The sequence below is a fragment of the Platalea leucorodia genome (assembly GCF_965183815.1).
Source record: "Platalea leucorodia genome assembly, chromosome: 5".
NCBI lineage: Eukaryota > Metazoa > Chordata > Aves > Pelecaniformes > Threskiornithidae > Platalea > Platalea leucorodia.
Genome location: NC_138827.1, coordinates 61887791 through 61913212, shown reverse-complemented (window position 1 = coordinate 61913212; position 25422 = coordinate 61887791). Strand labels below are relative to the sequence as shown.

The following is a 25422-nucleotide window of genomic DNA, read 5'->3' as shown; positions in this document are numbered from 1 at the left end:
CAAGTAAACAGGTTTTCCTGCCCATCGGGTGTCCTGAAACCCTGGTAGAACAGGTGGCTTTTGTGGTGTATCTGGCAGCTCGTCAAAAGCAGCCTCTGGAAGCATTGAGTGGGAGAGAAAAACTGGTTGTCCCATTTGAGAGCTTCCTAGTAGCCCAGCTCTTTGGCAGCAACCCATGGATGACAGGTCTTTGAATGGAAGCTACATGCAGATGCTTGTTCATCCACTAAACCAGCTCATGATGTATTTTATGTATTTCTACTCATTTAGGGGTTCATTTTGCTCTTTGTGTCTATGACGCTCTGAGAGCAGATCACCATTCAGACCTTCCAACTGTCTGGCAGTTATATCTAGGTCATCCCCGTGGAGAGCACAAGATGCGGTTCCTCTAGACACCCTGTGCTGGGAAAAGGTTTTGATTAGGGGCCTAATGATGATTCCCAATCTGGAGGAAGAAAAATGATGCTGCTCTAAAAATAAATTACATCAGCAAATTAGATATATGAGACAAAGGTACACTTCTCTATCTTCATTGGTTTTCTGCCAGAGCTCTATGAGGGGTATGAGTGTCTTCTCTCAAGTCCTGGCCGCTGATGTCCACAGCTGGAGTTACGCTGAGAGAGAGCTCTGAGGCTTTGGGAAGCTGGAAGGGTATTATGAGGCTTAGCTGATATGCTCAGGCACTTTGAGCTCTATCAGTGGATATTTTTATGCTTTTTTTGTGTGCATTAACTCATTCCTCACGCTGAAGTTCAGTGAGATATATGTAAAGGGGAGTACTATAGCAAAATTTTATGAGGAGCAGACAGAAGGCAAGCTAAAAAATCAGTTATTTGCTCAAAACCTGAAAATTCTGTCTCTTGCATTTTTGCTTTTACTTCTGTAATATGAACAAAAATCGCAGCCACAAGATGCTGTTTTTAATGTTCTTGAAATTCGCTTTGAGCTGCACTAGTGGTAATGGTATATTTTATCTTTTTAAAGACACAGAATTGAGATTAGCAGCACAGTTAAGATGGAATAGTGTTATCCAGTATCATTATCCTAGCCTCTCTGCATTGAACAAGGAGTAATGCTAGTCATAGTGTATTTCCTTGGATTAAAAACTCAGAGCATTCAATAAATAACTATATGGATAACTTGTATGGTCCAGTCATCTGCTGTAATTTAAAAATTACTTAATACATGTCATCCTGAAAGTTGGTAAAACCTAATAGTTTCAGACTATTTCACTTTATCATTTCAGTAGTAGAAGCTGCTGGTGGTGATGAATTTTTGTGCTTTTCTACTTTGCTGTATGAGTTTTCAGTTTTACATTACTCCTTAAAAAGAGGAAGACACGATTGTGAAATGATGCTCCAAGGAGTTTTCCAGACTTTCTCATTCAGATTATTACTTTTGCTTTCATGAATGCAAGCAAGACGTCAGCTCATTTCTCAATTATGCTCTGGTCTCCAATATTTTTTACTTCTCATAACTGCTGATGTTTTGACCTGAAAGATCCAGGAATGCCTAACAAACTGTATACACCTCAATGATTTCAACTGGTAAATAGGTCAACAGCTTCACTGGACTTAATACGTAGCATAAAATGCAGGTCATATAAGATTTCTATACGGGATGTGTGTATATAGGAAAGTCTGTATCTTAGTTATTTATATTCGTATGTATTTATATTAAAGTTCAGGAGCATGTATTATAGTTTATAAGGAACTTTTTCCTCCTATAAGCGATCTCTGTTGCTGAAGTAGTCTTCATGATTTCCAGTTGGGGATGTATGATGCCGAGTTTACGTGTAAAGCCTTAAAACATTCCTCATGCAATGTAGCTCACCTGCTGGAAGAGGACTGTAAGACTCTCCTGCTAGATTGTCCGTGCTGTGTTCGGGCAGGCTGGAGATGCATCTGCTCATGTTAACGGCTGTTGCAGAACCTTCCTGAGCAGACAGTACCAAAACTGTTTCACTTTCCTATCCCTGGCTCTAAGAATGCAAAGTCCTATCACAGAGAAAGGATGATAATCCTCTTTCTTGCTAATTAGATATCCCACCAAAAATACCCTTTCTGGATTGAATTGTGGCAGGTTTGGGGAGAGATGGGTCCTTCTGCAAGTCTGTCTCTTCACCAAAGATGAACGTGTTCTAAACATGCGTCTGTGTGCTCAGGGGAAAATAAAGGTTCAATGTTGAGACTGTGTCACAAGGATTTCTGTCACGCTTATTTTGCTTGGGAAATAATTCAGGTTTTTTTGTCAAAGGTTGAGTTCACATTGGGAGATCTGTAGTGACACTATGTGGAATGTAATTCTAGGAAGACATACCAATTCTTGTGCTTTAAAATCCCAGTACATAGATATAGTGCAAGAGGTAATTCTTATGTTGCAATTACTTCCCAAGTTCTTAATGTTTTCTGAGATTTCTGACAAAGGTTGTTTAACAAGAAGTTGCACTGTATAATATATGTGTCTTTTTTCCAGTTTATTGAGAGAACATTCAATTGATGGCACTGGCTGGGCTCCAACTAGAACATTAAAGGTACTATTTCCTTTTAGATACATACATTGAACTAGATATATCTTTTGAAATACTTTTATGGACTTGGAAGGAGACAGATAATGCAGTTTGCTCTAGAAACAACTGAGTTTTTTGTCTTTCAACAAGTGTTGGTGGCAATACTGAAACAACAAGTACAGTGCTAACTGATTACAGAAATGTTGGCTAGTTTAGCATAGCTGCACAAATACTGCTTTGACTGATAAAAGGTTTTGTAGAACAGTATGACTGCAGGCGACCCTGAGAAATCATGCTCGGTAAGGGTGGTCTGTTTTGTTTTTACCCAGGCAACAAATACAAGAGCATGATGTGAGCAGGACTAACAGTAATCCATAACCCTTGTGATTTCTATTGTATTGACATTCCTGATGAATCAATAGCCTGTCCTTTTTTTCCCCCCTCCTCAAGTTCCTCTCGGTAGAGGAACTTGGAAAAGGGAAAGGTTATTTGCGTTTGGGAGAAGTGCCATGTGGAACAGAATCAGAGTGTAGTTACTGCACTGTCTTGAATTGTTTCATCCCCAGTGTCCAAAGCAGGGAGCAGCGCATCTGCACTTAGGTATTGCATAAAGCAGGGCACTCTTGGCTGTTTTAGTCACTCCAGTAGGGAACTAACTACCTCTGCCCTTTAACCTTGCCTCAAATGTCATTCTACATGAGTCACTAAAATGTAAGTGAAATCTGGTCCCTGTAAAATTTTGCTGGCAGTTGTGCCACTGATTGCAGAATGACTTCAGAGGTTGGTCCCACCACAGCTGGGCACTGTTAACAAATTCAGAGTCACAGTTCCTGTATGAAAAACTCTTACGGAGATCGTCACAAACGACATGGGCTTCAGCGCAGTGACTACTCTTGTCTTGCTATGGGAGGCGGCTGGTTGTCCATTTACTGTTACATGACCTTGCTGTCAGAAGAGTCTTGCAGAGCACTTAGCAATAATCTCCTTTTTCCTTTTACTAGGAACCCTGCCAGAATTGGTTCTTAAAGAACGTTAGCTACATTAGGTAGATAAAGGGTACACATGTCAGGTGTTTGTTTCTTTTCAAAAGCCAAATTGAAAATGAGTTTTATCTAATACTTGATTTCCTTTTTGGCATTATGAATGGGATCTGTGACTTTTTGTCTGTAAAATCCTTCATGAGCATCTGACTTTCTGGAAAGTGAAGTAGAATCTGTGTGTGGTGGTTTGTGGGTTTTCCTAAACACCCTTTCCCTATTTCTTTTTCATCATCTAGTATGATTTTGTTTTGCCTTTGTGTTTCTGTTTTCATATTAGGTTAAATCAAGACACTGACTGGGTAATTAAGTTAACTGGTTCTGTTCCTGTCCCTGTATTTCATTCCCAGAGAAAGTTTTTTGGACTACAAGTTTTAAGCTTCAGCCATTAGAAAATTAACACACCAATATTGCAACTGAACAAGAATGTGCATATATTTTTATCTGCTCTCCTAGCTTTGTTCATGGTATCTTTCTTATATAGATAAAAATACTGCAACATGTTAAGAATATGGATGGGAATAACTGCTGATATTATGTGTACTTAACTTCCTATCCTCAGTGGTGTGGAAGATGTGTATTAATCTTCTTTTCCATTTTATTCTTGCATCAGTTTGCTAACTGCATGTGATTAATTTTATAGATTAAACATCCTGGAATGTCAACTACCAGGAGACTCAAGTTACTGAATATTATGAAGCATTTTAGGGTGTTTTTACTGTCAATAAGTTAAAGAGGGGGGGAAAAACCTCCATAACCCTAAACAAAAAAACCTGGGAACTTTGTCTATGGGTGTTGAAATGAAAGATTCAGCAAGAGAAAAGGAACTAGTAGCTTAACTTCAAAAAGAAAAAATAAAATCCAACATCCCCCTTGGATTTTGGTTTTTTTCACCATGGGCATTGAAGCACCACAATTCCAAGCTCACATTTTATAGCTTTAAAAAAAAACCACCCCAAATTGCAAAGTTTTCATTCCTTACTTTTTGTCTGCAGAGTCTCCATTTTAAATGTGCAGTTTCAGTAAGTGTTCTCACTTGTCACGTTGTCACTTCATGTGATTTGAAGTGTCATCACAAAAAATAAGTACCACATGTTGGTCCTAACTTGCAAGTTGTGCTTCTGTCAAAATGCCATTGTTACACTGTGCCTCTAGTACAAAAGGAGCTTAAAAACAATTGAGCATGAGTAGCCATGGGGATGTTGGTAAGCTTCAAGTACTGTTCCCCAAACTGCGTGTTTGCTTGGGATACAGATTGTAATTAGATGGTAACTAGCATCTGGACTGAGTCTGTTCTTTGTCGAAGATATTCTTCATCCATTCCAAGTGTGCCCTTTGAAAGGACTAAAACACGGGAAAGGTGGGTCTTGGTCAGCGCCAGGGTTCCTAATGGCTGCTCTTATCAGGTGCTCTTTTAGATCTTTGGCTGCCTGTCACCTGTGAAGCTTCATGCATGCCTTCCTATGTGTTTTGAAGCTTGATTAGTGTCCAAGTGCTTAGACTCCAGGCTACATGTGCTTCTGAGATGGAAGATACGGAATTGTGCTGATTTGTTGATGATATGGCCACACAGTCAAGTTATTTGTCAGTGTGCATTAATAATTGTGGTAGGTATGTGTTAACTATAGACCACAGAATTACATGAAACAGTGAGTGACCGGTAGCAAACGAGAGCCTTGAGATGTGACCCAGGTTACTTTTATCTCTTAACACTCCACCTGTACCCGCTAATCCGGCCTTCCCAAATCCTTTGTTTCCAACGCTTGGACACCATGGTTTGGAGAAGCTGCTCATCTCCACAAGCAGAATATTGTGTGAATTTGCACAGTAGCGCTACGGATAGTATCCAGTCTTGGCCAATGATGGACTTGAAAGTCAGTATTTCATATTCCACTCATCAATAATATGAAGGCAGCCTGGTTTTCTGGAGGAATAGTACCCAAATTTGTCCAATAAAGCACTCTAAAACACAGGTATTTAATTTGAGAATGGAGATGTACTGTATTTCTGTGACAAAAATTGGCAGGCATTACTAATGCAGCCATTCTGAGTGCATTAGTAAAACCATTCAAACAGATGATGCAAAAGCTCAAAAGCCACATGCACAAGCCAGCTCTGCTGTATGCTACTGCATGCATTCATGTTATGTACTTAACCTTTTAGAAGGCTTAAGTTTTAGAAGTTTTAGATTGTCTCATCTTTGGTATCCTTGTGGTGGCAGCAGAGCTCTTACATATAAAAATCCTTCAAAACAAACTGCTGTGACCTTTTTAACACTTTCTTTAGTATCAAATGGGTAGAAACTTGAGGAGGCATTTAAATTATGCCTTTTAACTTTCAGAAATAAAAAAATAAAATCTCCTAAATACTTCATAAGGTTATCTGATAAAATGTGTTTTAATAGTGTAGAGAATTCTTAAGGGGAAAAAAAGCTAACTCAATTTTATTTTCTAGCATTTTGTTGCACTGAGTGTCATCTCATCCATGATTGAATTCTCTTTATGTTACTAAGTGTTGAGCATTAACTTTTTTCCACTTTACTTCTTCCTGCTACTAAATGCATTTCCATGGACCACTGTTAAGAGCAGTCTGTGTACTAGTGAAGGCACTAAAGAAGGTGCTGTTTCTGAATTCCTGCATTAGATACTTTTAAAATCAGGTTATTAAGAAAGTTGGGCTTTAACCCTGAAACAGATCATTGGTAGGTTAATGTTTTAAAACAATCTGTATGTACTTTTTAAATCATTGCTGATGCCGTTGTGAATGTTTTCTTTATCCATAGAATGACTCCTGAATCCTAAATTCTTAGATAATTTCTGGTAGCAGTTTGCTTATGGGTTGTGTAAAAACTGATGCAATGGTTTCTAACTGATCTTTGTGTAATCTTTCACTTCTTTATAGCTAGCTGTGAGTTAGCAACAGGAGCTTATTTATATTTCAGTCTCTGTTCTGTTATGTTTTGCATCATTTTATTGCATATTTCTTTCTAAAACAGTATTCATAAAGTGAAGGATTGCTGAAGTTATTTTGGGCTTCTGCTGAGGCTGTCTGAACTTGCTTTTCTCCTGCTTTTAGGTCTGATGGTCAAAACTGAAGTTTTCCAGGCAGAAAGCGAATAGGTGGTTTTAATTCTGTTCTGTTCCCAGATTTTTATTTCACTGACAATACCAGCTTTTAAATACCTAGTATGAAATAACGCTGCTGTTGCTCTGATACCCTGCTTCTTCCCCCTCAGTAATTCCAATTTCAAACTCAAAAGTGCTTCAGTAGCTCCTGTTAGTCCTCAACGTGCACTTCCTTGTACCTTATTTGCCATGAGTATCATCTGCCTAGTTAAGATAGGCCTCCCTTGTATTCCTCAGCTTTCTCTCAAATGCTTGTTTTCACTTTGCTATAAAATTATCTTGGGTGATTGATTTTAAAAAACAAAGGAAGAAGTGAATCAGTGTATTGTGATTGCCTAATTGGTTTTAAAAGTCAAGCTGTTCTTTCTGCAATTCTCTCTAACAAACTACAACTGGAAATTGGTCAGTGACTGATTTATGAACCATAAAAAAAAAAATCAAAGCACACTTGTGCAACTCTGCTGACTGACTCTGGAGGGCTGAGCATAGTAACGTTAAAACCAGTATTTTAAAAGGTATGATGAATGTTCATAAGGAATATTTGGTCGTATCTTTTTTTTTTTTTTGTAACCCTGTTCTGATAGAGCTACAGTTGGTTTCAGGTAATTGGAGAATTATTTTCTGTAGGATTTTCATGTTGTATGTGCATTTCAGTTCTTCACTGAGGTATTTTAAAGAGCTGGTTTTTGTCATTTTCGTGTTACTGCTGTCAGGAGAGACAGGAGCAGGAATGGGAAACATCAAGTTATTCTTAAACTATAGATATGCAGACAGCTTTTTATACCCACCTATAGGAAAATAGTATTTTTTTTTTTCCAGGAATTCCTTTCCCATAACTCCAGATACTAGGTTAAGAAATATGTCTGTTATTAGATAATCTAATCTAAAAGGAATTAAGACTCGTTTATGATAAATTATTGCTATTTGGAGTTTATCTATAAAAGGCGTGCTTATTTAATTAGCATTTAATACTAAATGGGAAAATATGCCCTATTTGTTGTGTTGGTTCTGCTGTTGTCTTCAGGCAGTAAAATTATTTGAAATCAAGCAAATGTCAAACTAATCTCTTGGAGAAATAAATCAGAGGGTCTTGACTTAATTTTTCTGGTTACCTTTAATGTTTAAGCATAAACCTGAGGAGTTTTAAAAGCTTCAGTAAAAGCACAAAACTTTCATTCATAGTCTTAATGAAAACAGGTGGTCTGCTGTCAAAATGATATGTAATTAGTGTAGAGGAGTATTTTAAACAGACAATAACTGTCACCGTCTTCAGGATGAAAGGAAAAAAGTAAACCTGTATGTTCTGTGTTGTTCTTGTTAACTCTTGCTGCTGATACTATTTTTCTCAGCCAGCATTATGGTAACATTGTTCTGCTATCGATTTATTCAAATCCCATTTTGGAATGAGTCTTTGTACTGTATGTAGAAATGTCAAAGCATGTGCTTGTAAAAGCTTCCTTCCTGGATGGCATATGTTTATCCTCCATATTGGTAAAGTAAGGAGGAGAAAGTCATCAGAAGAAGAAAATGAAAGGCTTCATAGCAGTGGCAAAGAGCACAAATGCCAGCTCTGACTGTCGAGGAGGGGAAATTACCGGGAAGTCAAGCATAGCTTAGCAAGGAGATTCTTGATCCAATATGAATTTTACAGCCATCTCCTGGGATCTTGGTCATGATCACCAAGATTACAAAACTGAGCTCCTGAGAAACTGTATGTGCGATCTCCAGGGGGAGATGGACTCTGTCAGGGTGTCTGCTGCTTCCTGGTATGGACCAGTATAGAGCCTCTGAGGGCTGGGAAGAAAAACATCACCCAGTATGCTTGTATTATTCACTGCATACCAGTTTCAAATTCTGCATTAAGCAGAAGATTACCTGTTTTTTTTCAGGCAGTATGCTTTCACACGTCTTCTCTTGTATTATACAGGAATTGAATCAGGTGGGAGGTGTTTCAGGCAATGTATCCATGGCTCCTGCATGGTAGACTTTTTACACCACCTTATTTCTCCTTGTGTCATTTCCAAGAGGGTGTGGTGGTGCGTCTCACCTAAGCCTGCTCCCCACCTGGAGCTGTGTTCAGCACAATGGGAAGGAAGGAGAGGGGTGAACTTAATTCTGTGCCTGCAGCAGCTATTGCAGAAGGACACCCTGAATAAGCTGACACCCAGGCATGTACGCTTTCTTTTGTCTGAAGAGCATGACGTGCAGAATAACTTTCTGGGAGTCCTCACCTCCTCACCTGTGCTGTGCTTGGCTGGCTGTAGGTTTTATGGGTGACCTTCTGGCTGAAACACTGTTCAGAGGAGGACTGTGCCTGCTCACCTCTCAGTACTCCCTCTGGGGTCACATCCAGCTCATCATCTTCATTTGCAGAGCTGCCTTCCTCCCTCGCATGCAGAGAGCACTTAGAAGTCCAGCTCTGCGTGTTGATCTCACGGAGGCTCGCAGGACCGCATAGCACAATGTCTCCTGCTGCCAACACCTTTACTCTTTCCCTCAGTCAACACAGTGAGTAACAAATATAACATGGTTGCAAGCAAACAACTTTAGGGAAAGGCCACCACAGCAGCAGGGAGCTATACCTGCAGCTTAACAGAAACGGGTCAGTGCAAGTGTTTAGTCTTATACTTTATTTCCTGAAGACTTAGTCTTATTTGCTGAAAGGGCATGATATGAGTACTGTGGGTCTTAATCAAAGGTATCTGTGAAGGACAGAAAAGCAAGCCTGTTGGCCATTGCGTGCCCATGAAGGTATGGGCACTGATCTCCTGCAAAGTGCTTTATGTTGCAAGTAAAGCGGACTCCTTCAAAGTGCTACTCTGTTCTTGTCAGCACAGCAGGAGCAGACCTGCCCCCCCCCCCCCCCAAACAAACAAACAAACCTAAAACAACAACAAAAACCAAAACAACCCAAAAATCGGGGCCTAAGCTGCATGCTTTCTTGTATTTTCTGGGATACTAAAGGGGATATCGGCATTGCAGAAGACCGCTCTAGGGAAGCAGTGAAACACAAGGGGATAAATACAGATGAAACAGTAATTTAGCAAGGGGGTAAGGAGTGGCAGCAGAAGGTAGAGGCAGGTATGGAAGAGATTTTGAAGCAGTAAAGAGGTAGATGAAGGAGGACAGAAGAGTCGCAACCATTTGAGGGCTGTTGGTTGTCGGAAAGCATGAAAGGACGTGCACTGTGTGTCTCTTTCCATAATGTAGGAAGTACTTCAGGGAGTAGGAGCTCCTGTACTTTTCAGTATGGTTTGGAGGGTAGTGTCCGCTTTGGTCCAGATCTCTGCATCCCTGCTTGGTGCTGGAGCCCACGTGATACGCATCTGCAGCAGGACGTCTGGCCTGACTTTATCCAGAAGTTTATTTCACACATACCACAACTGCGCTGACCCCACAGAGAGTGGGGACAGGGGCATGTTCTGCTTCAGGGTGGCACTGCTGCTCTGAACCGAACGCGGAGCGGTTCATTGGTGCCCTGCTCGCTCTGCAAGTGCCTGGCCTGGGGCGGTTCTCACGAGGGGCACCAGGGACTGGGGAGAGCCTGTGCGTGTTCAGCGAAAACCAAACGAGGGAGATTTAGTTGTCTCAGAGGGGTTTCTGAATGTCCTGGTTAGTCACAATTTAGATAGGTATTTGTGGCTGTTGCAAAAGGCACAGCTTTACCACAAGGTACCTTTCTGTGGTTCAAGTCTCCCTCTGTAAAGGAAGTAATCTAAAGAACAGTGCAGTGCAAAAGATTTATATTCAATACCTTTGCTTTCTAAAGTGGTTAAAATGTCCATTGTTACTGCTTTCATTTCTTTGCCTTTCTTCTCCACCTCTAAAAATTGAATAAGCAGCAGACAAAAAAACTTCAGACCCAGTATTTGGTAAAGAGAAGTTATAAGCCACTGAATACAATCTTCTATGTATATCTGAGATTATTCTATTTTTCTTAAAATGAATGTCAGGAAGTCTTTCTGCAGGGATATGTTGTATTTTGATTTTATAAACCAGCTTTATCAGTTTTATAAGAAGTGATCCCCCGCCCCGCCCCACTCTGTACATGCCCACGCTGGTGAAAATACTTACAAAAATCAATGTCTTTTAATAACCTTTCCTTCATAAATGATTTGCAAAAATTTTCTTTTTCTCTCTTTAATGGCTTTTGACAAAGCCTAATCTTTGTTTTAAAGACAGTAGCTTTTATTACTAGAAGGTTTTTAAAAAGTGATTCAGTAGAACAGTGCAGTACATCAGTAAGTCTAATTAAACCATGCTTGTTTTCCCCAAATTGTTGATTTCTGAATATGCAATTTGTGTCAACGTTAATCAGTTGAGTAGACTGGTCTCTGGAGGGCGATTGCTTTAGTGTTCATAATCACTGTAGTGTAGTTCATTAAGAAGCTATCACAGAATTCCCCTGGGAACAATTTATAAAAGATTATTTGCCTGCTCTGAAGTAACCTGGGGGACAAATGTCAAGGAGTCAGTAACAAAAGTAAGGGGTTTTAGTCAAGTGTTCCTGCATACTTGGCAATTCACAACTGTCTTGGTTTGGGAGAAGAACAGCCTATAATTGTTCCTGTTTTCTTCCCTCTAGTATATTTGAGCACAGAAGAAATCGTTTTTCAGCCTTCCTCCTTTTTTTGTGTTTGCTAACTGGAGCAGTTCATGCCATTTAAATTACCCAAAGCCCTCTAAATAAACTACTCTTGTTGTGTTTGGGTGGGAAGCATGAGCTGGGATTGCAGGCATATGAGAATTGAGATGGCCTTTGTGGTTGATTAAAGAAAGCTGACATTCTCTTCATCACCTTATTCCAGGTGGAAACGGTATTTTACCTGCTACAGGAATTTTGCAAGATACTGTAGCAGTGTTATATGCAAGATTAGAGAGGAGCAGGACAGGGAGAGGAAATGTAAAAAAGAACATCTTGTTTGGGAGAGGACTGTTTAGGAGGGAAGCAGTTTTTTCATAAGCTAAACAGTGCCTACCATCTCTGGCATGAAAATATACTTTTTTTTTTTTTAACCCGTTGGACCAGTGTAAGTTTTGTGCAGTCAATTACATTGTAGTGGTTGCAAACAGGTGGTGAGTCTGTGGGGAGAAATCAGAGATGTTTCTGGAGGCGTGTTGGGGAGGTAGAAAGAAAAATCCATCGGAGCCTGGGGAAGGTGGGGCTGGGTGGGATGAAGGACGCTTGCTTTTCTAGGCTGCAATGAAGAGAGAAAGAAGCTGGGCTTGTTCCTAAGAAACTATGGAAGAAGGTGAATGGAAGCGGAAACCATCTTGACCTGGTGCGTAGGCAGACAGGACAGCAGAGAGCTGCCCCAGGAGACAGCCATGCAGTGGCCTGACTTTCAGCATGCTGAGTTTTTGGGTGTAATTTCAAGCCCTTCTCCAAACTGTGAGGTACAAAGCTTGGCACTTGTTTTATTAAAGTTACTGCTTCAGTTTGTTTAAAAAAAAAAAAAAGCTTCAGATATTTGCTTGTATAAATGACTTCAGCTCCTTTCATTGATCTGAATGAGTTAAATTGTCTGTATATAAAAAATGGTTTAGCAACGAGCTTTAATTTAATCAGTCTATTAGATCAGAAATGCTCCTTGGATCTCTAAAGAAGTTTCTTTGATTGGAGGTTCATTAGCTGCTTTTGTCTGGCTTGTTCTCTGCTTAAATTAATGTATTAAATATACTTTGCCTGTTAAAGGAAAATCTTCATTTACAATTAATGTGTTTACTCTCTCTGCAAAAGAAGTGCTGTGTGGTTACATTTCCCAACATTGGCCAGCATAGCTAAACACTTGTCTCTTACATGGTTTCAATGGCATCGCTTTTGTGGAGTGCTTGTGAGAGCTGCCACTTGGGAAGATTTGGTGACTAACTGAATTAGGACGTCCTACAAATGCAACGCTTTCAGACTCTTTAGCCTCAGGAGAGGGTATTTCAAAAGCTGTATTTAGTATTTTGATTCATTGCTCTTGAACTTTAAACATTGCTGCAGTGGCAGATTTTTTTTTTCCTCATTTGACATGCTGTAAATAAATCTGTGGTCAGGGGCTTAATGTAACTTTTTGCTCAAATGCAACACAAATACTCAAGAATGAAAAGGGGCGATTATAAAGGATTATTTCTAACAGTCTGTTGAACTTCTGACTTGCTTGTGTTGACCTTTCACCGAAAGGGTGGTCAGGCACTGGAACAGGCTGCCCAGGGAAGTGGTTGAGTCTCCATCCCTGGAGGTGTTTAAAGAACAGATAGATGTGGTGCTTGAGGACATGGTATGGATGGACTTGGCAGTGCTAGGTTAACGGTTGGACTCGATCTTAAGGGTCTTTTCCAACCTTAACGATTTTATGATTCTATGACTTCCTCATGCTTGGTTTCAAAATAGTGATAGTGCCAAGGAGCAGAGTGTGTTTCCTGCCTTATCCCCCCTTCTACTGTGGATTTAACCAGGTACTGCTCTTTAGTTCAAGTGGGATACTTGAGTCTTCTGAACTAACACAGTAGAGGGGAATTAAAAACACTTGTTTACCTGAGACCTGCAGTTGGCTTGCGAAGGCGTCTAACCTCGTTGGCGATGTCTGTGCTGATGCAAAGCCTCAGGGGGACCAGGGGGGCAGGGCGAGGGCCTGCCTGGGCACAGCTGGAGCAGAAAGCAGATAAAGCATTTGGGGGAATTCTGCAGCCTTTTCTGCAGGGTCCATCCTGAGCAGACCATGCTGCTTTTTTCCAAAAAGTGCAAGAGGTCCTTGGTTTTGCTCTGAGGTTACTCTAGTAGTGGGTTTACTTTTACTCTGTAACTTTGATGTTAAGCATGTTGAAGAAAGTAGACAAAAAGAAGCACTGTAAAGGAAACAGCCCTGTCAAGTATTCGCCATGTGAATCTCCTTTTGCAAGTAGATTCTCTCATTGAAGTGGAGTACCATAAAGGTGCAGTATTAACATTTTAAGGTGACATCTGCCCTGCTCTTATGTGTGAAGATAACCTTTAAAAATTCTTGTATGTAGGGTTAACTTTCTGTTTTCAGAGTATTTAAGCCAGAAGTTCAGTAAATGTTTGAAGCCAAGGATGATGCTTTATTACATTCAAAGAAAACAGAACTGTTAAATCTGACAGGATCTTTGGTGGCTTGCAAATCCTTTTAGTTCATCAGGAAAATATGAAGCAAGTGTTCAGGCAAGTGCTTATCTGCATGCAGCAAGCAGCTCTGCTGAAATCAATAACACAAGCTGATTATTTTTGCAATGCAACAGTGTCAAGTTTTTCAGATATGAACTACTTGCTTCACTCTTGCTCATCTGTTCCATCCCACTTCCCTTTCTCAATATCCTAGATTTAAATCTAGGCTAGCCTCAAACTCATTACAAAAAGTGTTGCCCTCTGGTAGTAATTTAGCATTATTTTTTATGGAGCTATGCAAGGGTATGAAATGAACCCAGCAAATCATAAAACTTGAAGAGGTGGAAACATCAGAAATGAGGTTAAGAATTTCACACATAAGTTATTCAGTAATAATAATAATAATAATCCTTTTATGCTTTTTGGTGTCTAGAATGGCTGTAAAAATGTATAGCACTGTGAAAGCTCACAGCCTTACAGAGGTTTTTGCTGGGGGCTTTTTGTGGGTCTTTTTTTTTTTTTTTTTTTTTGGTAGAGCTCTGTGCAAAGCCAGCCTGAATGAGTCAAGTGTCCCAAAGTCTTAAAACCAGGGGTCAGCAAATGAGAATTTGGGAGCAATTTAGATAAACTTCAAAAGCAGGTATTTACAGAATGGGAAAATAATTTGATATAGTTTTCATTTCTGTTTTGAGTTGCAACGTTTACTTATGTAAGGCATGGCTCGTGGCTGCCTGTATTGGAGCAGAATCTGTTTTGTCTGGAGAGACAATCTGCGAGTGTCCTGGTGGGGAGGCTCCGGGAGGCTGGGGGCTTTGGCGCTGTTGAATGTGAAGAGGTGAGCTCCTCAGGATTTCAGAATCAATGTGACCGAGTTGCTCCTTTGTTACTTTTTAGAAATGCTGGTACATAGTTGAACAGTTGTGAACGGTTTGCAACCCTGTGAATGCCGTTTTGGCATTCAGGCAGGATTTAGAAATGGACAGACCCCAATGTGCTGGTGTGAGCTCCTCATACCTCTTTAGGATGTTTTTTAATGCTCAGTATTGTAACTCTGCTTCACATTCTCCAGCTACAGTCTGTTGTCACATGGTGTAAATGAAATACGACCCGTAAAAAGTTAATTTATTCCTGCTTCTTCAAGTGGAAGAAAGCAAATTACCGTGCTTTATTAAGGTCCCATTATCAAAATGCTGTGAGAAACACACAGTGGGTTAAAATCGAACGGAAGAAATTCTTAACACCCCTGAGACATTCACTCTGCCTCCCTGAAGGACAATACAGCCTTTCAGGGCAGCAGTGGAGGGGGCTCCTGCCCTTCAGGGGTCAGAGCATCTGCTGGGGCAGAGTGGCGGGCTGGAGACAGAGGCACTCTCAGCCGTCCCTGGTTACGCAGCCTGCATCTGTCAGTCCTTGGGCTGCGTCCATGCCAGGGGTACCCAGGGGCACCGGAGCGGAGCAGCCCCCCGAGAGCAGTGACCCTGGCAGCCTGTGCTGTGCTGCGCACCCTCTCATGCCTGAGTGCAGGAGAGTGAAGTGGAAGCTGAGACCTTCGTGCCTGTTCCTACACTCCAGGCTCTCCACACCACTGAAATCATCCTTTCATCAGTGACTTTGACTATTTTTTCTGTAGCACCACTGCACTGTACCAATAGTTTATCCCCAGGATTGCTTAATACAGATTTCCTTAATACCATGTTTTGCTAACCTCTGCTGCCTAGTTTCTGTGACAGAAGAAGTTGAAGTTTGTAGCTGAACAAGCACAGAACTTAAATAAAGGGTAAAATGATGGCTTTCATCTGTTATTTGAAATAGTCCATTTTCTCATACTTGCCGAGGAACTGACAGCATGGTCATTTGGGAGTGGAGATGACTGCTCAGCACTATAGTCTTAAAATGTATGGATAACTGTAATTCTTAGGTGTCTCGAGTGTGTCCTTTTTTGCAGTTTGTGTCTGTGCTGCCACTGAAGATGATGAGTACATTTGAAAGAGCTGCTGTTTTTGCCACACCTGATGATTTCAGAAGCTCCATTAGGAGAAGATGCTGAAATTGAAAACTGTGTCTGACAGTATCAGCTTTGCTGGGCAGATTCATGTTATTAAAAGCAGATAAACTGAGTAGGTTGGTTGTGCAAGATCAAAGGAGAATTGGATCGTGAGAGGTTGTTGTCTGGATAATGCTGACATCGCGTCTTTTTCATTAGGGCATAATTAGATAGTGTTCTTAAGGGGTATGGATTCTGTGGTCCACCACTCTCAGCAGAGGGCCTGGAAGAGGAAACAAACTGAAATATGCTCGTTTATTGAAGTTCTTTGCTGTGGATAAGAAGTTTTTACTTTGAGGCTTTATCTTTATTGTGAAAGGTACATTTTAGCCATGAAATGATTAATATGCAGTGTTCGTCCCGCTACTGGAAATCAGGCAGTGTGGTTTTCATGGGTAGGCAGTCAAGTGCTAGCAGGCTGTAAGGGCAGGAGGTGCAATGCTGATCTTGCTTAATTGTCTGATATGTGTGAGCTCCAGTGCCCAGAGTTGAGTGGGACTTTGCAGTAGGGTAGCTTAGTTATGCTGCTACTAAAGAAAATAGTCTTTCCTCTAGGTTGAAGAGCTTAGCCTCAGAGTTGGTGATAGGTGATGCTTTTAAGTCTTTCTGTAATATTTGGATCTTCTGCATTTTCTTACTCTCTGAAGGTTGTAACTGAGGATGTGGACTCTTAGCTCAGAGCTAGTGGAACCCTTTTGGAGATGTCCGCCCTGAAATAAGCTGTGTTTGATGATAGCATTTGGAGGCAGATTCCCCTGAAGCTTCCTGCTTGTAGGAATTGCAAACCCTCTCTATTCAGCTGTGTTTAAATAGATACTGAAAGGCAGTAAAATTATTTGAGACATATGCTCTTATAAGAATGGTATTTCTCTGTACTCATGCTACATCTAAATCTTTTCTCTGATATTTTGACACAGTTTCAAATATTTGTCTGACACGTTTTAATTTTTTAACATTAAGAATGGATTGCTGAATTAAGTTTTATACGCACCCTTTGAACTAAGCAATGCGGTCAGTTGGTGGCATATACTAAGGTATTATTCCTCTCCTTGAGCAGAGAAGCAACACAAATAAGGCTCCTATGCACACAGGAAGATCTGAACTTGTATTTGAATATGCACTATTTGTTTTTTGGTGACTTTGAAATATCAAGCATCCATGAAATGGGAAAGCTTTTTCAATATTTTGGTTTAAATTAGTAAAACATCACCCTTAATCTAGATTTGATTTCCAGTAATTTCATGGATGAATAGAAAAATAAAGTATGTAAGCATGTTCAAAACACCTGAAATGCCTGCCTAACTGACTGTGCTTTTCCTTTGCAGGATGTTGTCTGGGGGTTAAACTCTTTATTTACTGTAAGTAAATGAATATTTTGCATATCCACTTCCCTTCTTCCTGCCTGATGTGGTTTCAGCATCGCCTAATGCAAACCCTATCTGTTCCCTCTTAAAATTAAGGTCGTTATTTCCTTTGGCTTCAGTGGGTGTTGTACAAGTATGAAATCAGTTTGTGCTTTTGTTTGTATAAGTGCAAGACTCATACAGACGGTCTGAAATGCCAGCTTTGTCATACATCGTTTTTACTTTTGGTTAAAAATCTATTATGGGATATTTTGGTAACAAGTTACTTGGGATCTTCCACACAGTATGAAATTCCTTCCGCTGTTTTGCAGGAAATGGAAGTTCTTTCTTCTCTGAAAAGGAATTGTGTTGGTGTTATGTTTTTTTAAAAAATTATGTTTAGGAATTAATGACTGCCCTGCAGTCACATTCCTGTTTCGAACACTTACATTCCTATTCAAGGGCCTTGGTACCTACCTGCAGAATTTGCACAAACCCCAACTTGTCATAGAAATGGTATGATTTTGTTCAGGGATCCCATTTTCTGCCTTTTCCTTAGATTGACAGGAGCAAGAAACCTGTGCCTCGTAATTACAGGAGCAACTTGAAAATGGAGGAGAGGGCAGGAAGCTGCGAGAGGCAGGCAGGATGCAACAGCTGCTCTTGCCCTAACAGCGGAGAGAGGCTAAGTCTTTACTGTACAAAAGCTGCCTTTTTTAGGGAGTCCAGGATTATGGTCCCCTTCCACAGCTATTGCTGCTGGGTAGGAAGGTCAGGAGAAAGCAAAGAAAGGCACTAACTTGGTTGCTATGTTTGTCATTGACTCTGGAGAGAACTACCTCAGCCACTCCAGGGTGTACAGAGGAGGCTGTGAAAACCTTTGGATGAGGAGCATCGCTGTGGGCTTTGCTAGCTCCAGCCTGTTTTTGGAGAGAGGAATTCCTTCCACCGCTACCTGCAGGAGGAGGGGCAGAGCAGTGACTGTGCTCCCAGCACTATCACCAGGATCACGGTGCATTTGTAAAACCTCTAGCACAGACCAAGCCAGGGACTGGCTACAATCTCCTAAGCTTTCCTGGCATCCAAAGGCTTGATTTGTTTCAACAACTTCTTTGGTAAATTGATTTAGAGGATTGGAGAGTATTTGCCTTTTCATCAAAGAGTAATTGCATTTCACAGTTAGTTTCCCACTGCATGCTAAGTAACTGGGAGAAAGCGAAATCCACTGGAGGTACAAAGAAGTGCCTTTAGAGGCAGAACTGCATGTAAAAATAATCTGTTGAGCAAACAGCTGCAGAGAGCGATGGTCATGCATCGGAGACCATGGGGATTTGTCATGGCCGGTAAGAGCTGTGCTTCCCAGCTTGCCTCTTGGATTTCCCTCACACCCAGCCTCTTGTAAATAATTAGGCTTTGAAAAGCTGGCATTGGATTGTACTGGCCTTGCAGATTCTTTTGGGGTTTTCTTCAAGAAAGTGAGTGAAAATGAGGTGGATTGATGTCCTGGTTTGAATAAAATGGGAGGTTTGCTGCTTGAAAATGAGTCGGAGAGTGACACGAGCCTTTCACACTTGTGAAACAGTGGCATTTCACTGCTGTCACAGGCTAACCTTAAACTGGGGAAAAGTGATCTGGGCTGCAGGCAGAATAGGGGGTTTTGTGATTCAGTGTTATTTTTTATGATAATTCCTCTTTTATCAGCATCTTGGTTTCCTTTGGTTTTAACCCTAGACCCTTTCTCCCTTCGAAGTTAATGTTTATTGAGATTAAACTGACAGACTTGAGATTTATTTTTATTATTTCTGCTCCCTGGCCCCACGTGCCCTTAGCTCTTGGTGTCTTTGCACTCCCTTTCCTCTCGGCCCTGTTTTTTGCATTACGCTAAAACTTTCCTGTCTGTCAGGTTCCATGTTATGTAGTTTCTTCACAGAGGGAATTAAATTGCTTTGCTATGGAGATGATATTAAGGAAGCTCTTCCTGCTTTATCATCAGGCTGCTTGCAGTTTTTTTTTAAGGGTTTACTTTGCCCTTGAACAAAAATCAACAGGAATTGTGCCTTCTGAAACTGAATGTTCCCTCAAAATTTTATTTTAAGCTGTCTCAGTTTTCAAATAGAAATACATCACTGCCAGAGAGAGGTGTCATGGGGCTGTGTGTGGCGAATGCCTTGCTGCTGTTGTCCTTTAATGGACTTGTGATTTGGTTTGCAATCATCAAACTCGTTTGCATCTACCTTTGACAAGGATAGCTATCAAGGTAGTGAGAAAATGGTACTACACTTGCTGGTCTTGTTTGCTTTGTTTCATTATCTTGTTCATTAGGCCTTTGGATTCCTTGTATGACAGACACAGTGAGTGGGAACCCTATAATGTTCTCTGTTTCTTTTCCAGGATCTTTTGAATTTTGATGATCCTTTGAATATTGAGGCTGCAGAGCATCATTTGCGTGACAAGGTGAGTCAGCAGTTTATTTGAAGCATGTTGTTCCTAAACAAATACACACACTGTACTCGGCGATTCCCAGTCAGTCCTTTTAAAGCATTCGAGCTGGTACTTCAGGCAGTCAAATGACTCATTGTATCAGCAACCAGTAATTCAAACAAAATGCGTTTTATCTGGGAAGTAAACTCAACACAGTAGTGTTATTCACCATATGCTAGAATTGTTGGCCATAATGTAGTCGTATCCCCAAAATAGATGATCTTTTCCTTGTTTCTGAGGTTTTCCCTGAAGTTGTACATGTTCTGTGCAACAAATGATAGTGAATTGATTTGGCGCAGTTACATGAGTAGCCTTCACCTTAAAAGGCCTGCAAAAAGATCTCCTCCTTCTCTGTCTCTTTCAAAATGCAACTTTTTTTCTTCACAGCTCTTACGTGTTGTATGCTTTTATTAAGCCAGGAGACATCTGGACACGTTTGAAAGACAGGAGTGGAAACTTTTTCTTTTTACTGATCCTATTTGTTCTGCGTATTACGGGTGGGGCAAAGCAAAACATGGTATTGATTAGTGGCCTGATGAAAGGTACACCTCACAGATGTTCAACTGAGATTGAGCATGGAGGTAGAGGTGAACAAAGTGCTAACTTCCCCCTTGTATGGGTCTCTGAATTTGTGTCATGTTACATTATACAGATGCATACCTCAAGCATATAAAAGTTAGACTTGACATGTTCAAGATCTCTTGTTTCAATTAAATTCTTCCAATACTTTTGTTGAAGTTAAAGATTGAAGAAAGTTTCCAGGTAAATGTTGATTTGAAGAGTTCATTGAAAATGCAAAGTCAGACAGCGCACCTAATTTATCTCATTTTTCAAAAGGAAACCTCAGGATTGCAAGTTCATCTTTCTAGCTGTTTTCTTGTTTAATGAGGTCTCGTAGCTATTCTGGTATTTGTCAGTGTTTGCAGGGCTGGGACAAGACTGTAAGCCTAAGGTGAGAAAAATTTAGTAGACACCTGCTCTGGAAGAGGGGTTTTTTTTTTAATGGTTTTGTTGTATCATTTTGGCAAAGAGTGCCAGGAAGCCTTCCAAGCCATAAAATACTGAAAGTAGTCACAGAGGGGATACAGGCCAAGAAACAAAACCGGTGCAGACTGAATAATTTTCTTTGTTTGCATTGTTAGACTGAATTATTCTCTAATATCTTGCCAGGGAAATTTGTAGCTCTTTGGGAACGGTGAGGCTACACACCTATTGCTGAGTTTTGAATTTGGCTCTTTATTTCTTCTAACTGCCAGCGGGAAAGCGGTTTGTCTGGTGTCTGGGTAGGTTTTTGTAAGGAGATGTACTCCCATAATACTAGTACAGTCTTGTGTCAGATGTGCTGAGGCTGTGGTAGGTGAGCATTACCAGTGCTTTGAGTAACTTGTTTGACCTCAGACCAGCCAGAGAGTAATGTCCTCTTCCCAAAGAGTGATGACGTGCTAAGAAATCGCTGTCCTGCATCTCTCAACCTCATTCAGAAATTGGAAATCTTCGGAATCCACGGGAATAATCTTCCCTGCTTTTAAAAACACACCTCCCTCAAAAATGGAGAGGTGAGCACTCAAAATACATACTGCTGTACTAAGAGCCTGGAAGGTTTGTTTGTTTTCAGATAAAAGCAGCTGTGGAAGAAGTGAAGGGAAATCGAGTGTTTTTTTTAATTTCTTCTAAATTAAAAATACTTTTGGAACAAACATTTATTATTTAGTAAACTCTAAGTAGTCTCCACAGCTATCTGTAAAATTCATGTTCTGCCATGTTAACTTTTTTTGGAGCTTATCTGAATTTAGTTTAGGTATTTCATGGATAGTTGACAGCACCAGGTAGTGCTGGATTTTCCGTGGTATGTCTTACAGCAATAGCAAGCCAAAACCAAACATGCTAGTCTGGAGAGAATCAATTATGCAAGGCAGAGAAATGGCTGCTTTTACAATTAGCCTCAAAGGATGCAATTGCAGCATGAGTTGGTTTTTGTCTCTCTCAGGTATAGGTGCCATGTAGTGTATAAGCACTTTGTTGTGAAGTCAAACTGCTGTGGTCCTGTCCTGTCTCTTAAGAAAATTCTTGCAATGTAAGATATGATAAATATGGGAATGCTAATGAATTTTCCCTGAGACATTTTTGTGTGTGTAATACAATTATACAGATAGTGTATATGTAATATATGTGCCCGCATGCACAGTCTATACACAAACAGATGGGCAAATGTATCTATATACAAATAGTTTGTATACAGACATGTGTGTCTAACAGATACTGTAAGAGAATGCCTTTGGTCATTTGACAGCGTGGGAGTATATGGCTTGTAACAGCCAAAACAAATGTACCTCGAGCTGTCTTCTGTGGTTCTCCTGGAGGAGATGACTCAGTATTTCACTGATGTCATTTCAGATTTCAAATCTTTTGCTGACATTCCAGGCTAAGCGTGGCTGCCCGAGAGGTTAACAGCTAATCTGAAGCCTGCCTCTGGTTACCGAAAATGTGAAACTGAAGTTTGTTCAGTTAAGTCATCAAAAATGACTGCCGCCTTGCAGATGCTGGAAGAAGTCACATTGTAGATATCAAATCCTTATTATTGATTCTTGGAAAACAGTTGTGCTGTGAATGTTTGTGTTACAGATCACGCTGCAAGGTAGAGTTATGATCTCTTCCTGCATAAGGAACCTCTTAAGTTTTGCATCAGATCTATGGCTTATACCTGAGCACATAGTTGTAGTTTTTTGTGAAAGCAGCCTTGTTCTAGGATGTAAAATGATACAAAATTCAGAGCTCAAGTTGTTCAATTAATTGCTTTAAAAAAACCCCTGTGTTTTGTCTGAGATCTGAGTTAGTGCAGCTTCAGCTTCTGGCCCTTGGGGGCCTCCTTCAGCTCGAGGAAGGAGCTGTCAGTTACTGAACCTCTTCCCTTGCAGCTTCCTTCAGCCAGTGATCATCAAGTCACTTTTAAACAAATCATTTTTTAAATTATGTGCAATTGTTTATACAGCTTGAGTAAGTTTACAGCTCTTCCCCACATGCTTTGCAAGATATCAGTAGCTTTTTGGAAGATTGTACAATAAATTTGGGCAGAGTCATCAAACATCCATTTTCACAAATGCTAGATAAAGATTATCTCTATTCAGACTTGCTAGCCCTTTACTTATGTATCCAAAACCTACTTTCTTATCAGCTACAGAATTGATCTGGAGACCTATGTTGGAATTGGTTTTCATCAAAAGACCTTTCAGTGACAGAGGACGCTGTCTGCTACCTTGTGACTTTAATTAATTTTTCAGAGATAGGGCCCCTGTATTTGCCTGCATTAAATGGTACTGTGATTTCATCGTCATTGCGATAAATTTTGTAAGGCTTCAGTTTTGCCAATCATGAGTTTATCTTATGATTGTCATCAGGTGATGTTGGATCCTCCAAAGCTTTAGTTACCCACATGGTAATCTTTTTCCATATACGCAGTCAGACACCCTCCCTTTCAGCTTATGAGCTCAACCTCATGTTCTCTTGCCGTGCACCTCTGAGAAGGCTCTGTCCTCTTGGTAACCTCCTCATCAGTATTGGGGGGCTGCTTTTAGGTCCCCCCCAAAGCCTTCTCGTCTCCACCAACAAGCCCTGTTCCTCAGCCTCTCCCCGCCCGGAGGCCTTCCCAGCAGAGCTGTCCCCAGCCCATCTGGGACTGTTCCCGTGCAAGGGCGGAGTGTGTCCTAGGGGCAGGGCTTTGCATTTGGCCTTGCTGAGCCTCCTGAGGTTGCTGTCAGCCTTTCCTCCAACCCACGCAGGTCCCTCGGGAGGGTGGATTTGCCCTCCGGCATGTTGACTGCATCCTCTGTAGTGACGGTGTTTCCGTAGAACTGGTGCCAACTTCCAAGCTCAGCCAGTTTTTAAACTCAAACCTTCTTGCAAGCTTGTCGACTGTGGCTTTAAGCATTTAATAAAGCATTCGGATAAAATTGTAGTTCCTTTTCAGTTGTCTTTTTTTCCCGTCTGCCTTCGTTTAACTCATAATTGTTTCCAGTTTAGGGAAAGTTTGCATTGTTCATTTTTGTAGTGTCACTTTGTAGAACATTCCTGGTGCCTGCATTGCACTGCAGTTAGGTCACAATCACTGGAAGATAAGCAACCATCCTCTCTTGGTTTGGAGCTCAATAAATCAGGATAAAAAGGTGATTGATGTGTCTATGTAAACTAAGGTGTTTCCCAACATTCAGTCTTCTTACACTGATACAATCTCATCAGTTGGGTAGTATGAGTTTTCTTGTGGAATTTAAAGAACTGCTTACTAGTTAATTAGCTGGGACTGCTTTGGATTTAGCAGAGAAGTTAGCCTGTCAGGAATTATGTGGATGGCCAGAGCCATTAATTGTCAATAGAACTGATTCCACGGATTCCTAAGCAATGAGCAAGTGTTCAAGTTTTAATGACTACTTAAAAATGATGTGCTAAAAATTGTAAGATTTGCTGTTTTGTACAGTGAGCAAATAGGGCACTCTTGATTTGCTTTCTGTGGCAGCCAGGTGGGCTGAATGCTGAAAGAATAGGGATATACCTTGGTAATACAAACTCAAATCAGCTTAGTAGTTCAGGACTTGTGTATTCCTTAGCCAGAGGTGCTATGGGTGCTGTGTCTGCTATTTGTTACCTAAAATCTGGAAAATACTTTCCATAGGTATATCTGTCATGGTTGTTTTGAGATACGGTCTCAGGACATTACAATTCACTGGGTTCCTTAAAAGCCCTAATATTTCCTAGTAGTGGTTGCCTTCACAAAAACAAAAAAAACCAAAACAAAACAAAACCCAAAAAACAACAACAAACACAAAAAAACCCCAACCAACCCAAAACATTTCAAAGCCATATGTGCAGTACACAACAAGAAAATTCATTATGCCGTTCATGTGGCTTAAAGTAGAAATGTTTTTTCCAAATATTCCTTAGCTTTCTTCCTCGCCAAGGCCTGCCATATCAAGAATGCTAATGCTGTGTCCTATTTTAATTGTATTTGCCTGTTGTATTTGGTGCAATTTAAAAGGCTAAAGCAATTTTTGTCATCCTGGAGATTAGCAAACACTCATTTACTTGCTCATCCATGCAGTCTTGAGTTGTTTTAATAGGAGAAGCTGAGTAACATCACCCTGTGTTATTTTCCTGCACAATCTTTCCATCTTCTCAGTGAAACTCATCTGTCAGTATTCAGTGCATGGGAACGCTTCCTGCTGTGTCATTGTGAAAGAGTAAGATAGATAGTATTCTGGGAGGGATTTTTTCCCCCCTTGTTAAAATCCAGCATGTCTTCTTTGATGGGACTTTTACCAGCAGCTCTGAAGTGCCAAAGCTGAGAAATCTAGTCGGAATAAGTGTGCGTTTGCCAAGGATCCATCTTAAACACAAACTTTTTACTTAATTCAGCAAGGCCTGATTTTATTTGCATCTTCCTTGGAAGGCAGCATTGTATGTTTCTGATTACAGAGCACAGGAATGCACTGAACAGTAGGAGCATCACCTCTCTTCGCTGCCTCCAGGTAGCTGGCAATTGTGTCAAAAGAAGATCATTAATGCCCTGCTTTTGTGGCCCTCTCTTTGCTTGCCCCAGCCAGAGGAATGAGGGCTGTTGTCAGACTCTGTCGTTATTGCTGGAAACACCCGCTTGCTCCTGGATGTGGATGGGTCGGCATGCTGCTTCCCACAGGCACTCCCGGTGCTGATCCTGCCGATCTGTACTTGCATTGTTGTATTTCCCAGTTGTCTGCCTGGTTTTAAAGAACATGCAGCACAACA

The 25422-nt window shown here is 40.7% G+C and overlaps 1 protein-coding gene across 15 annotated transcripts in view; it reads left to right on the top strand.

Annotated features, from left to right (window-relative positions):
* UBE2F (ubiquitin conjugating enzyme E2 F (putative)) overlaps positions 1 to 25422 on the top strand; it is an 84635-nt gene that overhangs the window by 33142 nt on the left and 26071 nt on the right. For 5 of the 15 annotated variants that reach the window (XM_082312174.1, XM_082312172.1, XM_082312170.1 and 2 more), the window contains 4 exons: positions 2476 to 2533; positions 17152 to 17184; positions 19561 to 19623; positions 22045 to 23599. In XM_082312174.1, coding sequence (XP_082168300.1) covers positions 2476 to 2533; positions 17152 to 17184; positions 19561 to 19623; positions 22045 to 22098 — 208 coding nt within the window. In that variant the 3' untranslated portion in view covers positions 22099 to 23599. The other 10 variants (XR_014228197.1, XM_082312173.1, XM_082312176.1 and 7 more) reach the window with 7 other exon arrangements.